At 43.9% G+C, this 19,781-nt stretch overlaps 1 protein-coding gene across 1 annotated transcript; it reads left to right on the top strand.

Annotated features, from left to right (window-relative positions):
• The first annotated feature begins 514 nt into the window (after window positions 1–514).
• Window positions 515–19,346, top strand: LOC141803456 (SNF-related serine/threonine-protein kinase-like). Its single transcript, XM_074687494.1, has 8 exons — window positions 515–755; window positions 5,101–5,429; window positions 5,817–6,035; window positions 6,225–6,471; window positions 12,096–12,237; window positions 14,945–15,157; window positions 15,489–15,623; window positions 16,596–19,346. Exons 2-8 carry the CDS (start codon window positions 5,307–5,309, stop codon window positions 17,905–17,907), a joined length of 2,391 nt encoding a protein of 796 aa, XP_074543595.1. The 5' UTR covers window positions 515–755; window positions 5,101–5,306; the 3' UTR covers window positions 17,908–19,346.
• Window positions 19,347–19,781: the final 435 nt, after the last annotated feature.

Genomic DNA, 19,781 nt, shown 5'->3' with positions numbered 1-19,781 from the left:
AAATAAAAATAACTTTTAGGCATCTAGCGATTGATGAACTCCTTTTACTAAACTGGTCACAGAAAGCAGACATCTAGTTTGTTAAAGTAATTTTTTGATCATTTAAATGTTTTTTAAATGTAACTACTCCTGGACTTGTGATGTATATATTTCTGTGCCTGTACGTGCCAATTATCAGAGCTTTTCAGAGCTCTTTTAAGAAGAGGATACTGTTATACATAAAATGTTTAATATGAAATGAGTCACATGGTAGCCCAGTGGCTTGGTATTTTCTCACATAAAGAGAAAGGGTATGTTAATGCAAGGCAAAAGTCTTCTGTCGCGATACATTCTGTATCAAATTACTAAAGTGAATAGCAGTTTAACAAAACTTGAGCAGGAAAAATTTTAAAACCACGACAAAAAATGGTTCATGTTGACCAATATGTTTTAAAATTTACAAAAACAGTTATATTAAAACCCTTGGTGCTTTTATGTTGAAAGGTGGACTTCCTGTCCCGCTGTTACTGCTGTGTGTTTGACGCAGTCAGAGGCACCAGAGATAGAAAGAGGGAGGCTGGGTTGACAGTGTGACACGGGGATTCGTTGGAATAATCATCGGTAGGTAAGCTGTCAATCGGTACCGGGTGTGGGACTGAACCCTGGAAGATTTCAGCCCCGGTTGTTCCCGCAGCTCACCGAGCAGAGCCCCGCACAGTCCCGCAGCTTTAAAGGGAACACACAGGACGACTGGCGCTGCTTCAGATTCCTCTGTGGTAAGTAGGACTGGTGGTGTAGCGTATTCAAGCTGATGGTGTGGGCCCGCGAAGTAAATGTGTCAACTTAACCGGGCTCAGGTAGGTCTCAGCTGGGGACTGCACTCTTATGCGCATCCCTGAGGTGCGTTTTAACGTCCTGTCCACGTCTGTGGAGCTTTACATGAGCACTGTTAGTGCAGGCTGCTCTGCACTGAGTGTTATTGTGGATGCGGCCAGCAGGCATGTTGACAGAAGAAGGGGTATCCATATGTGCAGCAGAGCCTATGCAGAGGAAATACAACTATAGTCAGCATGATCAGGACAGACTTTAACAGCCCTGCTACATGAGGGTCCTTCAATGTGTTTTTACTGTGAGGTCAGGGTGACGGGCTCTTTATTATAATCCAACAACTACTGTGTACAAGTCTGTAGGGCTTGTCATGTGATGTTTTTCATTTCTATCATATGCTTAAAGAAAGGAAAAAAATCTATTTATGGTGCTTCAATTCAATTTTGAGGCCTCTTCAGGGGATTACCTGTAAAATCTGAGGAGCCCTGAGATTCAGTACAGTTACAGAAAAAAATACCAATGCCACCCCAATATAATGCTTTTGTTCCAGGTTTCCCTCCAGTCTTTACTCTTTAAGCTGAAATGCAAGGCTTATGTAATGTTATCTGTGACTGTTTGGCTGGATTGATGAGAGCTACTTGATATATCCTGCTGGTTTCAGTGGTCACCTTCTCTTTGAAACAGGGGCTTCCAAATATTTGTGTTAGAGGTACAACACTTTTAATGAATCTACAGTGTGTCAGCGTGTTTGCTTATGAGATAACTTTGGTGTCTTTGGAGCGTTATCAAGTGAACTTGGTCAGGGATTTTAACATTAACTAGAGCTCATATCTTACAGTTCTGCATGGCTATCAGGGTGTAGCAGTTATCATAACTGGTCCTTGACCTATTATGTGTGCACACATACACACACACTCTACTTTCTGGTAAATCAATACACCCACAGCACCTTGAACAGTTACGCAACTATCCTCAGAGCGTTCATGACTCCAGTGTGACATGTCCAAGGGCTCACTGGCAATGTTGTGAAAATACCAAAGCGTCACACTAACAGTAGTTTTTAACCCGTTAAGTTTAGCCGCACTCTTAAACTAATCAAGTGATTAAACCCTGGAGTTAAAAAGGAAGTCTAGATTAAAGCTAGCCGATCCTGGTTTGACCCAGCTCCTCACTGAACTACAGCCCACTTTAGTCTCGCCTGACCTGCCCTGGCCAGCTGACCTGGGTGCCAGAGCAGTCTCAAGAATGCACTTTGTGTGTGTGTGTGTGTGTGTGTGTGTGTGTGTGTGTGTGTGTGTGTGTGTGTGTGTGTGTGTGTGTGTGTGTGTGTGTGTGTGTGTGTGTGTGTGCATGTCTGTGTGTTTCACAGCTCATAGTTTATCTGGAAATATCACCAAGGTGTAAGTCAAAGAGTCAAATTCAGACTCCTTTTGTGTCTTTGAATGTGTGTGTGAGAGGGAGAGAGCTAGCGAGAGACAGAGCAGAGTCAGATTGAGATGTCAGCCTCCTATTATAAGAAAAATGACTCACTCTTTTCTCACAGGTACAATCCTCCATCTGAAGATCACATAAAAAGCCCACAGAGCTTTTTAGGATTTCATACTTTGATTTGAGAAGCACAGAAAATGGTGGGCTTCTCTTTTTTTCATCCATCTGTGTCTTGTTGTGTCTAGTTGCGTTGTTAGGTGTGCTCCTTAGCAACAGTTATTTGGTTTCCTGTTGTCTCACTGATTCCAGGTGAGCGGGTCACACCCAAGGCGAGGATCGCCCAGTTGGAATGTTCTGTACCTGTGGATTGTGTGTTTTGTGCCGCTTCTCCGTGTTGTTGGCACACAGGTAGATTCTTGGGAGAGGAATGCCATGCCTTCCCTGGAGGCGCTGTTTCATAATCAGGACTGAGAGGCAACGTTCGCCGTGACGACAGCAGCGTCTGGTGAAAGGAGCAGAGGGTCAGACATGTGAACGCAGTGACATTCAGGATGAATTACTTGAGTATAGTTTTTCATCTCCAGGGGGGAGAGAGATTATCAGATGAAACAACTTTGATTATGAAAAAAACTCTCAAAGAGGCCACACAACGTTCAAAAAAACTAAACAGTGTCAACAAAAGCTGAGTGCAGCTCATTTATATGATGGGCACGGTGATAAAATAGGCAAACAGCAGATATCACTTTGTTTTGTTGTAAGATTTATTTGATAATCAAACATTTACCTCAACTTCTTAACGGTGACACTGACCAGTGCCACTTTGGTTCAAATGGAAAGCTTATCAATTGATCTGCCAATTATGAGACCATCAGCCAAAGTGTCATATTACTTTGTTAACACTACATTTATAAGCAGAGACTGATGATTCCTGATTTGTTTGACTTCATAAATGGAGGGAATTTTAAACATGAACAGTTCATTACCAAGTGCCCTGCAAAGTCCAGTAGCCTGCTGGGGACCTTTAAGTTGGAAAAAAACAATGTGAGCTCGCCAATGTAGGAAACTGAAATGTTGACTGTAGTAGGCCCCACAAACCTGAATCTTACTAAGTGTATTTATAGAATAGAATAGAATAGAATAGAATAGAATAGAATAGAATAGAATAGAATAGAATAGAACTTTATTGTCATTGTAACCAACAAAATTGAAGTCACAGCAGCAATCAAGAAAACAAAAGTAAGAAAGTGTAAAGAAAGTGCAAAAAGGTCAACAAGAAAATAGATGATGACAGCTTGTCCATCATTCTTCAGTTCAGCCAGTCTCCACCTCCACAGGGTCTAGGACTGAGCTTCTTCAGTCATGCTCCATCTCTGTCTCCTAGATCCTGTCTGCTCACAGCAGGTGAAGTTCTTCCAATGTGGTATTGGTGTCTGATGTTATCTCCGTTAGCCATGTCTGTGAATAGCATGATGCTACTCTGCCCTCTGTTATTCCCTCTGTTACTGGGTTAGCACAGCTAGCTCATCCATCTTATTGGAGATAGATCTTACGTTCCCAATAAAGATGGATGGAAGGACAGGTCCATGTCGTCACTTCTTAGCTCACACCTGAGAACCAGCACGTCGTCCTCACCTCCTTCTCCTCACCTTGTGGGTAAACATCCGGCCTTACACCAGTTAGCATTGACATGCTACAGGCTGCTAACGGCTGAGTTCACATGTAAACAATGTGGCCATAGTTACATCTGGGATCTTCAGACAAACACAGGAGAATAAGTAGTAAAACTATTGCTGAAGCCACAAAAAGTTTGGTGTCCATGACCAACAAATGAACCACACAAAGTAATGATCCACTCCAAATACAAAGATTACGAAAAAGAGATGAAAAAATTACAAGAAACGCACAAAGAAGAGAGAGCTGCTGCAAAAGGGAGCCATAGCCAACAGGGTGGCACCAATAGGATACAAAGTGTCTTTGATACTCAATGAGCCCAGATATAAATACGATTTTTTTTATAGATTACAAGCCAGGAAAAAGGACCTCAATGGATTTTAATGAGTGAAAACCAAGAAGCAACCTCCTGTTTTCAAACTATGAAGCTTATATGGAAGTGTAATTTTTAGTGATTCTACTTGAGGCAGGCTGCAAAAGAACTTGAAACCTGACAAACACCAAACAAAACTATGCAGCAAAAATAAACATGTTTACCGCCTGCTGGAAAATGTTTTTAGTCTGAAAAGCTATTTTTCGTTATATTCAAAGTTACAGAATGAAGAAATTTTATACATGTAAAAACATGATTGATTTGACTGACAGGAGGGCACCCTGTAGCTGTCTGCAGAGACAGACACCCTCTTCAACAAAGTCATGTTGAGTTCAGTGTTTCCGATATGAGCTGGGCTGAGGACAGACTTCAAAGCTCTGTACAGAAACTGACTCCTTAAAAAAAACAATCGTGGAAATTTTACATATTGCACTAGCAGCCATTTTTACACGTTACAATCTTTAAAGTCTTTATTTTTGGCTGGTGATGAGTTGTCAGGACAGTGTGGCCCAGGATAAGTCATCAAACATGCAGTAAGACCCGAGCTTTTTGCAGTCTTTACGTTACACCTGCCTAAACTCAGAACAGTTTTGCCTCAGTGAGTGTGTTAGCAGTAGTAAAGAATCAGGTCATAACTGACGTGAACTCACGTGCTGAGAATGCCATATGATAACAGTCACTAAACAGACTGGTTCACACCTAGGGTTTGGGGTTTGGCAGGATTCCCTCTATAGTGTATTATCAGTTTATTGATGTGTCATAAGGTCGATGGGAAGAGCTGATGATTGATTCCTTCTCTCATCTGCTTTTTTCATTCTCAGGTCACCAGAGGAGAGGACTGAATTGAGAAAAGCATTAGCATCACAGAAGAAAAGAAGAAAAGATCTTGTGAATATTCACTTTAACCATCCAGAGGTGGATCTGTGACATAAAAAGACCGACAGCTGGTCTAGGAGGAACAGAACTGCCCGTCATTCTTCAGAAGACATGGAGAACTGATCAGAGTCCAGCAGGCACCAAAAGGAAGATGGCGGGGCTCAAACGTCATCATGACGGGAAGATCGCCGGGCTCTACGATCTGGACAAGACGCTGGGCCGTGGACACTTCGCTGTGGTCAAACTGGCGCGGCATGTCTTCACAGGGGAGAAGGTACGCCTGTTCGTGTCTGTGCACGCAGTGGAATGCTCTGATGCAAGTGATTGGATTTCCTCACATCTGAATAGTTTTGATGGAAGTCAGCCTCACCCTAACAGGCAGACATTCCAGAGACGGGTGACGACTAACTCGTGTAGTGACCTGTGGATTCATGTCAGCACATCCTGTCAATCTTTGACTTTGTGGTTGATTTAGTCAAACACGACGGGCATAGTGTTGTCACCTTGATGTGATTACCTGTCAAGTTATTCTTTATTAGTCATGATGATATTTTAAGTCTAAGTGCACTTCCCATCAGCTGTTTCACAAAGCTTGTTGCTGATGGTTGTACATTGAAACAGATGTTAATCATCACTCGCCCTCATTATGCTGCTCCTCTAGGTTGCCGTGAAGGTGATAGATAAGACTAAGCTGGATCCAGTGGCCCGGGGGCACCTTTTCCAGGAGGTGCGGTGCATGAAGATGGTGCAGCACCCCAATGTGGTGCGCCTGTATGAAGTCATTGACACAGCCACCAAGCTCTACCTCATCCTGGAGCTGGGAGACGGAGGAGACATGTACGACTGCATCATGAGGCACGACGGAGGTCTCAGTGAAGAGGTGAGAAAGGAGAGATCATGAGGGGGTGGGGATTCAGACTTTTATCTGCTTGGTTAGAAGTTAATCTAAGAGTGTTTCCAGTGAGGTGAGACATGAGAGATTAGATCAATGGGGTTACATTTGATTGTTAAATCAGCTGATTACTATGTTTCCAGATCTATTAAAGAGTCACCGTTCTTTGTCTTTTAGGTGGCCAAATGTTACTTCGCTCAAATTGTCCACGCCATCTCCTACTGCCACCGGCTGCATGTGGTGCACAGGGACCTGAAGCCAGAGAATGTGGTGTTTTTTGAGAAGCAAGGGGTCGTAAAGCTAACTGACTTTGGCTTCAGTAACCGGTTTCAGCCAGGGAAGACTCTTAACACTTCATGTGGCTCGCTGGCGTACTCGGCTCCTGAAATACTGCTGGGGGACGAGTATGACGCTCCTGCTGTGGGTAAGTGTAAAGAAAAGCTAACCAACATTTCTGGGTTACTCAGAAGGTAGATATCTCTGACAGGTGGTTAGTAAAGCTTTTACTGTAACGGGACCTGTTTTTGTGTATGGTCCCAGCAGCAGGTCCTGATAGGGATGCTGTGACATTCACACACACACTATCTGCTGATATGACTCACTGATAGCTCTGGATACATGTCAGTTATGTTATATGACCTACTGGACTTTGGATGGACCCTGCAGACGGAATGACACACATGCAGCTTTATCAGACAACAGCTTGAAGAGGAGGAGCCGCTCAGAGCTCAGTTTGAGTTCCCAACGGTTTGGAAACAAGACTAAGATTTTAAATTTAGATCAAATGCATTTTACTGCAGCTAAATCCATCAGTGATTACCCGCTCTGTGAGTGAAATAAAGTATCTGGTGTCCAATCAGGGAAGATTGTGTTCCCACAGCCCAGTCAGTGTTTCCTTCCTTGAAGCAGTCTCACCATTGTCCCTCTGTGCCCCACATCAGAAGTGGACCAGAGCCTGCTAAGCCACTGTTTATGTTGCAGATTAGATTGCGATGGAAAAGAAATAAAGGTGGCATGCAGATGTGAGGTTGAAAGAGGTAAAGAAGCGTAAAAAATGACAAGAGAAGAGAGGAGAGGGAGGGAGAGGGAGCAGCATCAGGAGTCTCGTCTGTTTACCCAGAGGGCACTGCGTCAGAGCATTTTCTATTTTTCTGACTGAGTGGATTTGCAGTGGCTATTTTCTTCTGCTTGCCTTCGCCCTGTCTCTCCTGTGTGAGGCAGGTGAGCTGCACGCAGATCCTGGGAAAGGTTGATGGTAGCCTCTTTAATTTGACAGCATGGGTTGTAGTGAGTGGCTGCACATGTGAGGTCGGCTGTCCCGTAAAGCCTGTCTGAGCGCCTGACCCAGATGACGAATCAGACGTTTGTGGACATTTTCAGTGTGTGTGCTTGTGTGTTCTGTCCTCTGGAGTGTTGGTACTGCCTGACAGCTATTGTTCATTCAGCTGAGATGATGATGTTTTGATTGCGCAGATTATCCACCCAGCCGGGATGTAATGTGTGATTCTATCAGCGGAGTAGGTTGATGTGGAGCGGGATGAACGGAGGCCAGCAGTCTTGACGTGTTGGGCCTTTGAGGTAACGTGGCCTGGGATCTTATTGTTGCCAAGCTACCTGCTGACGGTCTGAAGGGTGCTGAGGTTTGCTGGGGACATGCCAGGTGGCTGCGGGCCCAGTTTGTTGCAGAGATAAAGAGGCTGTCCACACTCGGCCTTCTCAAGCAGTCGGGCCTAGTTGGAGTTCTTTGCTCTTTTTAGGAAGCGCTGGAAATAATTTAAGAAGAAAAGTGATCAAAAATAGAGAAGGCAAAGCTGCATCTGGCTCAGTCCTGCCGCTGACAGGAGTTACAGTCGCCTAACTACAAGAGGCGAAGAAAACGCTCAGTTTTATTATTAATGTGAAGAGTCACGTGTGTTTTTCAAGCGGCATCACTGAACGTCTTCATCATCCTCTCTCATGGTGGAATAACACGATTTTATCTTACAAAGGAGGATGACTTTTATCATTTATATGTCCATAATATGTCACAAACACAGTTCTTCCTATGACATCTTCAAATCCCGTCTTTTTCTTAGAAAACGCCTCTCATAGACTAAATCAACGCTGACAGAAAACAGGAGGTAAATCAGACGAATGTTAGGAGAAAATATGAGCAGAAGTGTGAAATTTCAATCTCACACATGACACGGTGCAGGCATGTGTGTAAAAATTTCAGCTCAGATGATTGCTTAATAAGAGCTGTGAAAAGATGCCTTCCTCTTTTTTTGTACTTTTTGATGTAATGCAGCGTGTGGGCTCGCTCCTTTTTGTCTCCAGTAAACGCAAAGTTAAATATAGATTTCTTCTTCCTCTTCAAAAGCACAAGCTGCACTTCAAAAAAATACTTAATAGCAATTACAAAGAACATATCCTGGGCACATGAATAATTCAGAGCCTATCTGTACATAATGAACCTGACCGAGTGGAAGATCTCTTTAAAAACATGTTGCATAACAATCAGCAGGACAGGATGCTGATCTTGGCGGATCAGCCCTGAGGTTCACAGAGTAGAGACACATGGGAGTGGTTGTTGGTTATCTCAGGGAAACAATGGCTGTTGAAATGCAGAACTGAGGAAAAGGATGTTTACACTCCCAGCTGTCGCCGATAAATAGCCAGCGTGGTTAGCTCAGGGGATACTTATGTGCAGTGACGTTGACCCCTGTAATCCAGAGATGTGTCAACCATCTGGGTTATAAATAAAGTTATTGAGGAAGGAAGTTCAGCGGCCGGCTGACGCAAGTAATGAGGGAGTAGGGTCATGGTTGCTAGGATACATTGGCTGGGGGGTAAGATGGTGGTGGGGACTGCAGCAGAGTTTGCTCCCTCCATCAGCAGCATGAGACGCTCCTTCACAGCCTCAGAGCAATAAATACTCACCACCCACAGCAAACTGACATATTCACTTTAACAGATAGAGATCTCCAGCACATAAACCCACTAACTGCACTCGTATGAAGAAATGTGGAGACGTATCCTGAGGCCTTTCAGAGGATTAACCCACTTTGACTCACCATTTCTTTACAGAGGGAATCTGTAATATGTGAAACAGATGCAAGTTACACAAGCAGAGGGTTTGTTCTGGTTGTAATTAATATGTCTGCTGCTGGGTCCTCTGAGGAGAGTCATGAGCTGCACAGGATGTTCATTATATCACATTTTAACTGAGTTTTACATTGTAGAATTAGAGCTGATGTTTGGCCTGAGCAGCCACGGACAAAAAGCTTTGTCTCCCTCCAAAATAAATACTCAAATATCAGCCACTCAGAGCTGCACTTATCGCTTTAGTTATGTAAATAATTGCTCCTCAAACTATGTTTTTATAAAGCCTTTGATGATAGCAGCAGCAGAGTAGCTGTTCATTGATTCCTCCTTCCTCACTTTCCCGCAGCTTTTTAGTGACTCAGTAGTTTTTTGTTCTGGTGTACTCTGACTGCTTTCTTTTACCGCCCATGCTCAGCAGGCAGCTGATGACTGTACGTTTCAAGCATTAGCCTTTCTTCATCAGAAGCCATAATGCTGAACTTAGATTAGCTTCAGTTGAGGTCTTATGAGGAGAAGACGTGGAGTTACAGCGACTGTGAAGACTATCTGGAAAAGCCAGAAAAAAAAAGACTCTGTTTCCCATGAGCACTTGCACCCATTGTCTTGAAGACTTGACTTTTACTAAGGTATGCGTTTGTTTTGAAAGAAATTAATGGAGATCAGATCTTTGTTTTAACGCAACTTTGTTCAAGACAACCTTTTGAAGGATACAAAGAGACAAAGTAATCAATTTATTTGCAGTTATGTAGTGATATTGTTTGAAACGTGACAACAAGCAAACTTTGTAAACTCAGTTTGTGCTGTAGTTTAGCAACCTGCTTTGTTACAGCCCTTAGTTCTGAGACGAGTACGAAAGGTGTAGCATGAGAAAAACCTGGTTATGTCTTACTAGAGCTCATCTCCAACCTTACCAAGCAAGCCTAACATAACATCACTCTTCATTTTATTGACAGACTCTCAAGTTTGAACAGACCACTGCAGAATACCTGCTGCATGTGGGTTGGAATGAACATTATCACAGTTTAGCCCCTGTGTTAGCCTTTAGCTCGTGCTCTATTACTCTCCTGTTTAGCTTTCTTCTGCTCTTCTGTCCTTTTTCTGTCTGACAGTTCAACTTCAGTGGCCACTACTTAGGGATGGGAACCTTTCACATTTGAAACGATACCGTACTGATGCCCGGTACCTGGCAATCGGTACCGGTACTCAACGGTACCAAGTTTCTGTACTTTTTTGTGTTTATGTGGTAAAAAATATCAATTTATTCAATAATGAAATATAAAAAAATTTCAATGTAACAAATTTATTCTTCAGTATATAACCTTGCAATGCTGTGTTCATGTCCATCATGGAAAATCCCCTACTCTTCCACTCCCTCACGGTCACAAGGATGCATTTAGGTACCTAAACATGGTACCTTTTGGTTTTACATGAATCGATACCTGGTACTTTTGACAGAATTCGGTCGGTACCTATAAAAGTACCTAATTTGGTACCCATCCCTACCACTACTACTGCAAAACTAATCCAAGAAATGGTTTTCGGTGGAGAAAAACACAGATTTGTCTTCTCACTGATAAACTTTGGCGTTGTCAGCGGGACTTTGATGTGCCATAAACCCATCCAGTCCTGTCCGACCCAATCCCAAAGCTGAGAAGTAGCGTTTAGAAATCACCAAGTTTGGCGCTGATAATCTAATTTTGAATTGTGTATTACAGTTAGGCATATATCTAGAGGTTAGATTTTTTTAAGATCACTTAGAAACTCCTCACGGGGCCCTTAAGGAAAGCCTGTAACCTCTTCGCTTACGGCTACAGTGTGCCCATTTATCAGCCAGGTCAGCTGTGCCTCTGATTATGTAAAACTCTTTATCTTCATATCTTCTAAACAGCTGAGTCATTATAAAATGTAACCCCTGTACACTGTGTTGTCAGATAAATGAGCTCTACAGATTAAAATAGTTTGTACCTGGCTGATAAACACATTTATCTTGCTGTAAAGATCAACTTTTTTGTTGAACTTATGGAGCGAAAAAGCATTGTTGTGTCTTCATCTTTGGCATGAAGGATGATTATGTCAGTTTTTCTGACTTACATGTCGCTAAGAAGGAAAATGATAGCATTTAACCGGTTCATGAATTGCTCCCACTGGCAATGCCTGAGGCGTGTGAATCTGTGTGACAGAGATAAGTACCCATGAGCGCATAGAATGGCATCTTTTTCCATCCTTATATGAAAATCTAATGGGTGAATGTGATGTGGTGTAAAGATGGTTTGTGCGGTTAGAGGACGAGGACAGGGTTAAGTTCAGTAAGAAATATACAAGTGCAATCCTGATTGTTTAAGCCAAAGCATTTGTTTGAGTTTTCACTACATGTATCGCCTCCTTGTTGATGAGAAAAAAAGGGTCAGCAGACTTTCAGAGCTGTAATGTCACTGTCCCTCTCCTCTTAGCCAGACAGCTGAATGTGTGTCAGTGGACCATCCTGCTGACCAAAGCGCCGCAGAATGCCAGGAGCAAAAAGTTGCTCTTTTAAAAGGACTAATCGGAGCAGGAGAAGTGTTGCATGAAATTAGCGTTTGTATGAAGCTTTGAGGGATGAACACGTTAACCCACTTTCCTGGGACGGAGTGTGTATGTGGGAGTGCATGCATGCGTATGCGAGTGTGACGCTGGCGGCGGGCTGCAGTGCTAAGCCTCATCTTTGGTCTGACAGATGTGCATATTTACAGAAATGACTCTGATCGAGTGTTATTCATGCTTCATTTAAACCAGGGGCACACTGCTCTTGTTTTTTTATATCTAGGTCACAAAGCAGAAGCAACACACGTGTGCACAGTTGGTCTGTGTAGTTATCTTATATTCCTGTAGACACCACACTCAAGATGAAAACATTAAACTTGTTCATTTTGTGAGCTCTCAAGGATTTCTGGTGTTAATAGCCTGCTTTCTCTCACAACTCTGCAGATATCTGGAGTCTGGGGGTGATCCTCTTCATGCTGGTGTGCGGTCAGCCCCCCTTCCAGGAGGCTAACGACAGCGAGACACTGACCATGATCATGGACTGCAAATACACAGTGCCTCCACACATCTCCCATGAATGCCGAGAGTGAGTAGCACACAAGTGCACGTACCCACACAGATGGACGGAGTACTCTGCAGATACTGCATATTTCATGTTTATAGATGTGTGAAGACAAGAGAGGGAGAGAGGAGCAGCCTCTCTTCTGCTCCTCCTCGTTGTCCTGCTTTCACTTGCTGCTGCAGTCAGCTGCTCCGCCAGAGATGCAGTGCAGCGTTAAGTGTATCTAATGCACCCTTTAAAATCAGCCCTCTATTTTTAACATTGTGAGGCTTTAACGATGCATCAAAGCAGAGCGGGGCAGAATGGGTACTGAGCACATTTTGGATGGCTTTGGATTTGAAGACACATTGTTTCTGAAAATGATTTCATTTTTTTATGTTGGCTTGCACACGGTACTTTAGATACTGGCTCTGATAACAGCTGACACGCCCCTGCAGCCTCGGGTATACTGCTCTTCTTTAAGCAAACTTTTTGTCCAGAGAGGTTATCACAGCTGGGTTGCAAAAAGAAATGTAATGGTGTTTAGATTGACAATGTGCTTGATATTTGTGTTCAAGGTAGTGATAGGCTTATATATCATTTGTATATCTTTATGACACTATCTGGCTTGTTTGTAGAGTTATCACACAATTAAAAGTATGACTCTTTTCTTTTTGTTGGACAAGATTTTGAAAGAATAGCTCTTTCATGTATCTTTCGTTTTTTTGTTTTTTTGTTTTTTGCTAACATATGCCTACACTTGAAGAGAAGAGAGTCATTCAGTGATGGTGTCAATGGTGCTTTTGTAAATGCTGTGGTCACAATCCCAGACTCAGTATCAACTGTTTAGATACCAGCTCTCGTAAAACATCCACTAATGTAAATAAATGTGAACAGAACAGCCATTGTTATCACTTCTGGCCAGCTAAAATCAAACTGCAACTAGCGGTAGCATTAGCAACTCAAACTGAAAGTTAGAGCATTGAAGCTAACACATACAGGAGGGATGGGACCATATGCTTTTCTCCTGATTTGATTCTTTTATGATTTTTGGATGCCGATTCGATTCAAACTACAACTCTTTGATATTTCCCATTTTTATGATTTTTATTTTTTTAACACCAGACCATGTGAAGAGTTGAATGATACTGATGATGTGTGCAGGCTTGATCAGGAGCCATACTTTCAGGAAAAAAATGGTTCTTGAATTGCTCCCACTGTGAATCAATTTTTAGGTTTTATTTAGAGAATCTGACATCTCAACTTTTTCCAACCCAGCTTAAAAACAAAGACTCAAATAAAGGATTTAAATTTGAAACAAAAAAAATATATAGTTTTTTGGAAAAAATAAAGATTTAAAATTGGGAAACAAGATGTCCCGACACTTCAATACATCCACTTTTCTCCCACCCCTAACTTACAGTACAGTACAAGCACAGTAGGTCAATGTTCAAGTCCAAGACAGTCAATAAACTAAAGTGAAATTTTACAATAGATAATTTAGGTAATAATTACCCTTTGCCTTGGTTTTCTTTCTGACTGGTCTTGTTTCTGCTCAGTTTCACTTGCTGCCTCTCTCTGTTTCAGTAATAATACTAATGAAGGTTAAAGGTCCCATATTCTGCTCCTTTTCTGCAGTTTAATATGGATCATTGATGTCTTCATGAAATGGTAGTAACATGTTTTGGTCCAAAAAGCCAATAAATCAAGCACAGCAGCATTGTTTCCAGGCTCTCATCGCCCCTCTGTTCAGAATGCTCTGATTTAGTGGGCGTGGCCTTCATATGTAAATGAGCCACCGCTGTTACCGCCCTGCTCTTCAGCGTCACTGAGAGCAGCACCACAAGCTCCGAGTGCAAAATGTTTAGAAAACAGCAAAGCTTGTTTACCGTAACATTACAGGCTAAAACAACAGGCTAACCGCAGCTGAAGTTAGCATCCTGAAGCTAACACAGAGACAGGGGGGACACTGAGGAAAAGCTCTTACATCTGCTCCACAGCACACAGCATTTAAAATACTCACATTTCCAGGGTCTGAGGTTTGTTGGTGGATGGTTGGTAATGTGCCTGGATTCAGGACCAGTCTATTCACTAGCTCTCTGTTGTACTGTCCAAAACTGGAAAAGCAGTCGGCCGTGAAGTGACTAGCACACACATGCACAGTTTTACTGAGTGCAGCTGGCACATTTCCCTCATAAATGAACTCTAGCCACTTAGTCTTGTCTTCTTCTGAGATGGGAAGCTTGTGCATGGAACTATGTGGCCGTTTACATCCAAAAACAGAGCAGTGATGGCTTTTCAACTCTCCAGCAGCGGGGAGAGGAGTGGGCGGGGAGGGGGTTCAGGGGTATCTGCTCCTGTAGACCAATCAAGTCAGACTTGCTCCTGATTGGTCAAAAAAGGGAATCGCTGACGTCAGCAAATCCCCCAAATCCAAACAGCTTGTTTTAGGTCAGGATTTTACATTCACAAGCACTACTAAGTACAGGTTTTGTCATTAAATGTCACATTTTGTGGGCTGGGAGGAAAGCCAAAGACCCACAAATTTCACTAAACGACTTAATAAAGGGAATTTTGCATAATATGGGACCTTTAAGATAAATAGACATTGTGATGCTTCTGATGCCAGCTCATGTTGTTAGTTTAATGGAGAGATCTATTTTAGAACTTTGTTGATGTTTTTTATATAAGTATTTCTCAGATGTTTCTGTATGTCCTCCATAACTCTGATCTTCTTTGTGACCTTCTCCAGTCTAATAGCTCACATGCTGCAGAGGGACCCCAAGAAACGAGCCACCTTAGAAGAAATAGGGGGCCACAAATGGCTTCAAGGTGTCGACCCCTCCCCTGCCACCAAGCTGTCCACCCCTCTGGTGTCCCACCGCAGCCTGTCTGAGGAGGAGCACGGCTCCATAATCCAGCGCATGGTGCTGGGGGGCATTGCAGACAGAGACACCATCACTGAGTATGTGTACTTCTACACATTGATCATCATCACACAGCTCTTCTTTCCTGTGTAACCTCAGAAATGTCGCCATGCTCCACCAGTCCAGCTTCAGAGTAGTCGAGTGTCCTCAACAGTGTAATTGCCATTAACTGCCAGCTGGCAGTCAGTTCTGAGCTGTTGCCATGTCAAATTAAATCTTCACCCCCGTCACTTCCTTTTTGACTCGCACACAGGCTTTGTCCTGATCTGTGTGTTGATGTGTGCTTATACATGTGTGTGTGTATGTGTGTGTCCTGATGTACCTGTGTGTATTTTGGAACTCAAGTTGATTCACTCTCTGTCCTCACAGGGCTCTGGAGTCAAATCAGTACAACCACATTACAGCTACGTACTTCCTGCTGGCTGAGAGGATGCTGAGGGAGAGGCAAGAGAAGGAGCAGCACAGCCAGACAAGATCACCCAGCCCCAGCAAGGCACAGTTCAGGTACACACACACACACACACACACACACACACACACACACACAAACACATGAGCGTCTGGGGAAAGACAGAATGCTGCCTCTGCAGGGCATTGTACTGTCACTTAACAGAGGAAATCTTGACAGCAAACGGACAGTTAGGTCATTTTTTTCAGCAGAGGCTGAGAAACAGACAGAGAGTCGAGGATGCAGGTCAGCAACATTATCACAATATACAACTGAAAATCTTTTTAGACAAATAATGGTATATATTTTGGCTCATTTAGAAAATTGAACCAAAGATTAAAAAGAAAAGTATGGCTTAAAATTCAAGTGAAGATCTTGAGTCAGAAGCGATAAGTTTTAGACGAAACAGTTACTGTGGTTGCAGAGCTGTCGGATTGTGTAAATATTTCTTTACGAAACGTATTAACTTGTGTGTAGATAAATCATCATCTTTAGAAGTGTGTTTTTTTTTTACCACTGCTGTAGAGACCAAGGCTTACTGCTCTGTGGGTATGCTAAGCTATGTTAGCCTCCCTTAAGCATTCAACACAACACAATACAACACAACCCCAGGCAATTAGCAACAGGTATTATTTGTGCATTGCACGTGTATCTTCAGGCTACCCTCTTTATAACTGCTTATTCTCCAGGCTTACTACAAAAGGCATCACAAGCATGTTAGCAATGAGAGTTTCCTCCTCTGTGCAGTCGTACGTTGCCCTGGGCAGAGATGCTCTGGATTCCAACACACAGCTTGTGAAAGCATCACGCTTCATGATTGGAATATTTTCCCTGACATTGTCATTCATGCATCTGCAGGGCGGAGCTTCTGACAGGTGTATTTGCTGAGCTGATTAGTTCAGATATTTATAATCGTTCTGGAAATGTCTCACACACCTGTACCTGCCTTTATCAGGAAGGAGAGCGATGTTTTTGTGCCAGCTACAGCCTGACGATGACCCTTTGTATGTGGTGTTTCACTCTCACAGGCAGTCCTGGCCCACCAGAGTGGACGTTCACCAGGATGTCAGTGATGGCTTGGGAGGTCCAGCTATCTCCCACCCTGGAGGGCCACAGTCCCCAGCCCGCAGTGCTGAGAGCCTCCACAAAGGCCCCAGGCCCAAAACAGCTCTGCTGGACGTCAGCCAGCGACCGGAGAACAACACCCCGGCACCCAGCCAGCAGCAGCCTGCTCGACAGAACCAGGAGAGGGGGCTCAGGCCTCTGCCCAAGCCCCACTCCAACCCTCTCAGACTAGGCTCTCTGACCTCAGTGGGCCCCTGCAAACCTAGAAGTCCCAGTCTTTTCAGCGTGGAGGAGGATGAGGAGGAAGAAGGTGGCGAAGACAAATTATCCCCCTCGACACTACCAGCTCAGGTGGTGCTTCGCTGCAAAGCCTCCACTTCCTCATCATCATCATCATCTACGTCTTCTTCTGGTAACCGACTCACATCGCGTATGAGTGCTCCAGTTCTCAACCAGATCCACGAGGAGGATAAAGAGGAGGAGGAAGAGGAGGAGCAGAGGGAGCTGAATGGACTCAGTCCACCCAAACCCAGTCTCAGTCTGAACCTGAACACGAGAATACCCTCTCCTTTGACACTTTCGTCATCACCTAAAACTGCTGGAATTAAAGCACCAGTCGCTGCTTTCACCCCCAGTCCAGAGACTAGTGATGAGGACACAGAAAGCCATAAACCGGACTCTGCAGCTGTGGCTGGACCAAGGGCAGAGGGAGAAGGCAGGAAAGACGGTAGAGAGAAAAGGGGGTCAGGGCAAGGAAGCCCCTCCAACTGTGCTAGTCCTGGATCAGGTTCAGGCCAAGCCAAAGGCACTCCCAAAGCAGCCAGTGGTCTGGTGGAAAGCCTGAAGCTGATGAGCCTATGTCTGAGCTCTCAGTTCCATAACCTAAAGGGGGGAGGAGGGGGAGGTAGTGGGGGCAGTGCTAACGTTGTTGGGGGGGACACTCAGGACCGTCCAATGTGGAGGATGTGCATGGGCGGCTCCACTGGAAGCCTTGATAAAGTCTCACTCCTGGGAGGCCCTTCACCCAGGGGGAACCTGTACCACCCACAGCCTCCACTGGGAGATGCGCTCGGAGACCCGCTGCTGGAGGGACCCTGCACGGGCACCCTGAGGCTGGGAGAGCTGGACCTGGCCAGGGAGAACCACAGGAACATGAAGAACAGGGTGCTGCAGATGCCTCTGAGCGACAAGACTCTGTCTGTCAACATCCACCGGAGCCCAAAGGAGGGTCTGCTCTGCACACCTACCCCGCACAGCTGCTGCCAGGTCATTTAGAGCGCAGACAGCTGCTCCATCAGCTGCTAACACCTCCACACTCCTCCATCCTCATCCAAACATTCCTGATCCTCCTGCTTCAGCCACCGGCTCATGAGCTCGTCTTATTTTTGCATTGTTTGCTGTTTCCTATTGTTCAACCCTGAAGGTGGATAACTGTCAAACTGCCACCCTTGCACATTTAGGGACGCAAAAAGTCTCCTCAGAGGAGGCTGGGTGCCATGCCAAGTATGTGAAGCACTTTCAGCAGATTAAACGGGACACTAAGGGGACGTTTTAACCTTCAGGTGTGTTTTAAATAAGAGACATTAAGTTTGGAAACAAGTAATACAAAGGAGGTGCTCACAGTCCTGCTCTTAAACACTTATGTATACTGTATGTACAGACTTTGTGCACTTCACACACACACCTTTATCACTTTAAGCTGATAAAAGGGAAAGGTGATGAGCGGGTAAGTTACATGTTGTCTTTTTGTTTAACTTTATGCCATTTTTTTATTATTTTTATTTTTAAATTATTTTTTGAGACAATCATTTTATGCGTTTCTTTTTTAAAATCTGACTGAACGAGTGACGACTGCTTTCGTTCTAATGAGCATTAATAACAGGGTGAAGATGGACAGCAGCACTTATGTATGATGGTGGCACACAGTGGATGGTAGTCTATCACTGTTTTATTTTTCTATCTCAAACATGCTCTCAAGACTTGGAAACAAAACGCACACTCACTTGTCAACTCTCTGCGCTGTTACACAGCAGTCTGTACATATGTGAATAACCTCTTAGCAGTACTCTGTACCTGTAGTATTGGCGGTAAAGTTGTATTGCAGTAGAAACCTGAATACTAGATCCTTATTCACCGTTATCGTTCACTCCTGCTGGATGTCCAAGGTTCTGGTTGAACTCAAAGCTTGAAATGTGTTTCTATTTCAAATGATGCCTGCAAACACATTCAGTCGTCATTGAAAGGTATACATGCAGTGCTTTACATCATCAAACAAAGGCTGTGTGGGAGGAGCCTGAACCTTGTACATCCAGCAGCCCTCCAGGATCACGGTAGCCACTGTTGTAGCGTATTCCAAAAACAAAACAACAACAAAGGGGTTTCAATAGAACATAATAACATCGCCCCTTCGAGTATCGGTCTGTGTAACTGGATGTGTGACCCACCCTTAGTGGACTATATAACCTGACAGTGCATGTGTTTTTGCTGTAGCAACCTTATTCTTACCCACTGAGGTCAATCCACCTGCTGTATCTACCTAAGTAACAGATTCTAATGGTCACTTTACTGTAGCCTCACAGCAATACCAGCGACTGCAAAATGTACAACAAAAATGGATGTGCCATAAAATCTGTCTTGAGCATATTGTACTGTATGTATATGATAGAGCTCTATTAAAAGGAAACGATGTGAATGATGTCAGGAGTCGGTTTCTTGACTGTAAATCAAGTATGCTAATTGTTGTTACTCGTTAGTAAGCGCAACTTTCAAACTGGTCGCTTCCTCCTTGGCTCAGTGCCAGCAGCAGCGCACACCCACAGCCTCCGACTGAAGCTATGCGAACACACCCACTATCCCAGCAACCACCTGCGGCATTGTGTTTCTACGTGAGAGTCACAGGTATTTGACAGCTCACGTTGCTCTTCATCCTGTGACAGAAAGTTGAGCCAAGCGTCACCCTTGTCTAGTTAAAAGCTTTTAACTGTTTGGCGTTTTCGTTTCACTTTGGTTGTGCTTTTCTTTCACCGTTCTACGTCCATTATCGTAGCTGCTCAGGATAGCTTCTACATCTCGCTACTACTTGGCTGTGATTCTCTCTGCTCAGAAAACGTCCCAAAACAACTAAAACATCAACAAACAAAGGCAAAGGA

The sequence above is a fragment of the Halichoeres trimaculatus genome, unplaced genomic scaffold (assembly GCF_033239565.1).
Source record: "Halichoeres trimaculatus isolate MK-OKI-2021-1 unplaced genomic scaffold, fHalTri1.1 fHalTri1_scaffold_14, whole genome shotgun sequence".
Taxonomy (NCBI): domain Eukaryota; kingdom Metazoa; phylum Chordata; class Actinopteri; order Labriformes; family Labridae; genus Halichoeres; species Halichoeres trimaculatus.
The sequence above is the reverse complement of the archived record's forward strand: the minus strand, read 5'-3'. Positions and strand labels throughout refer to the sequence as shown.

Bases quoted from the DNA above. Each gene is read 5' to 3' on its own strand.
- LOC141803456 (XM_074687494.1), top strand. From the start codon at position 5,307: ATGGCGGGGCTCAAACGTCATCATGACGGGAAGATCGCCGGGCTCTAC. The intron at 5,430-5,816 runs GTACGCCTGTTC...CTGCTCCTCTAG, and splicing joins ATGTCTTCACAGGGGAGAAG to GTTGCCGTGAAGGTGATAGA. The intron at 15,624-16,595 runs GTACACACACAC...TCACTCTCACAG, and splicing joins CCCAGCAAGGCACAGTTCAG to GCAGTCCTGGCCCACCAGAG.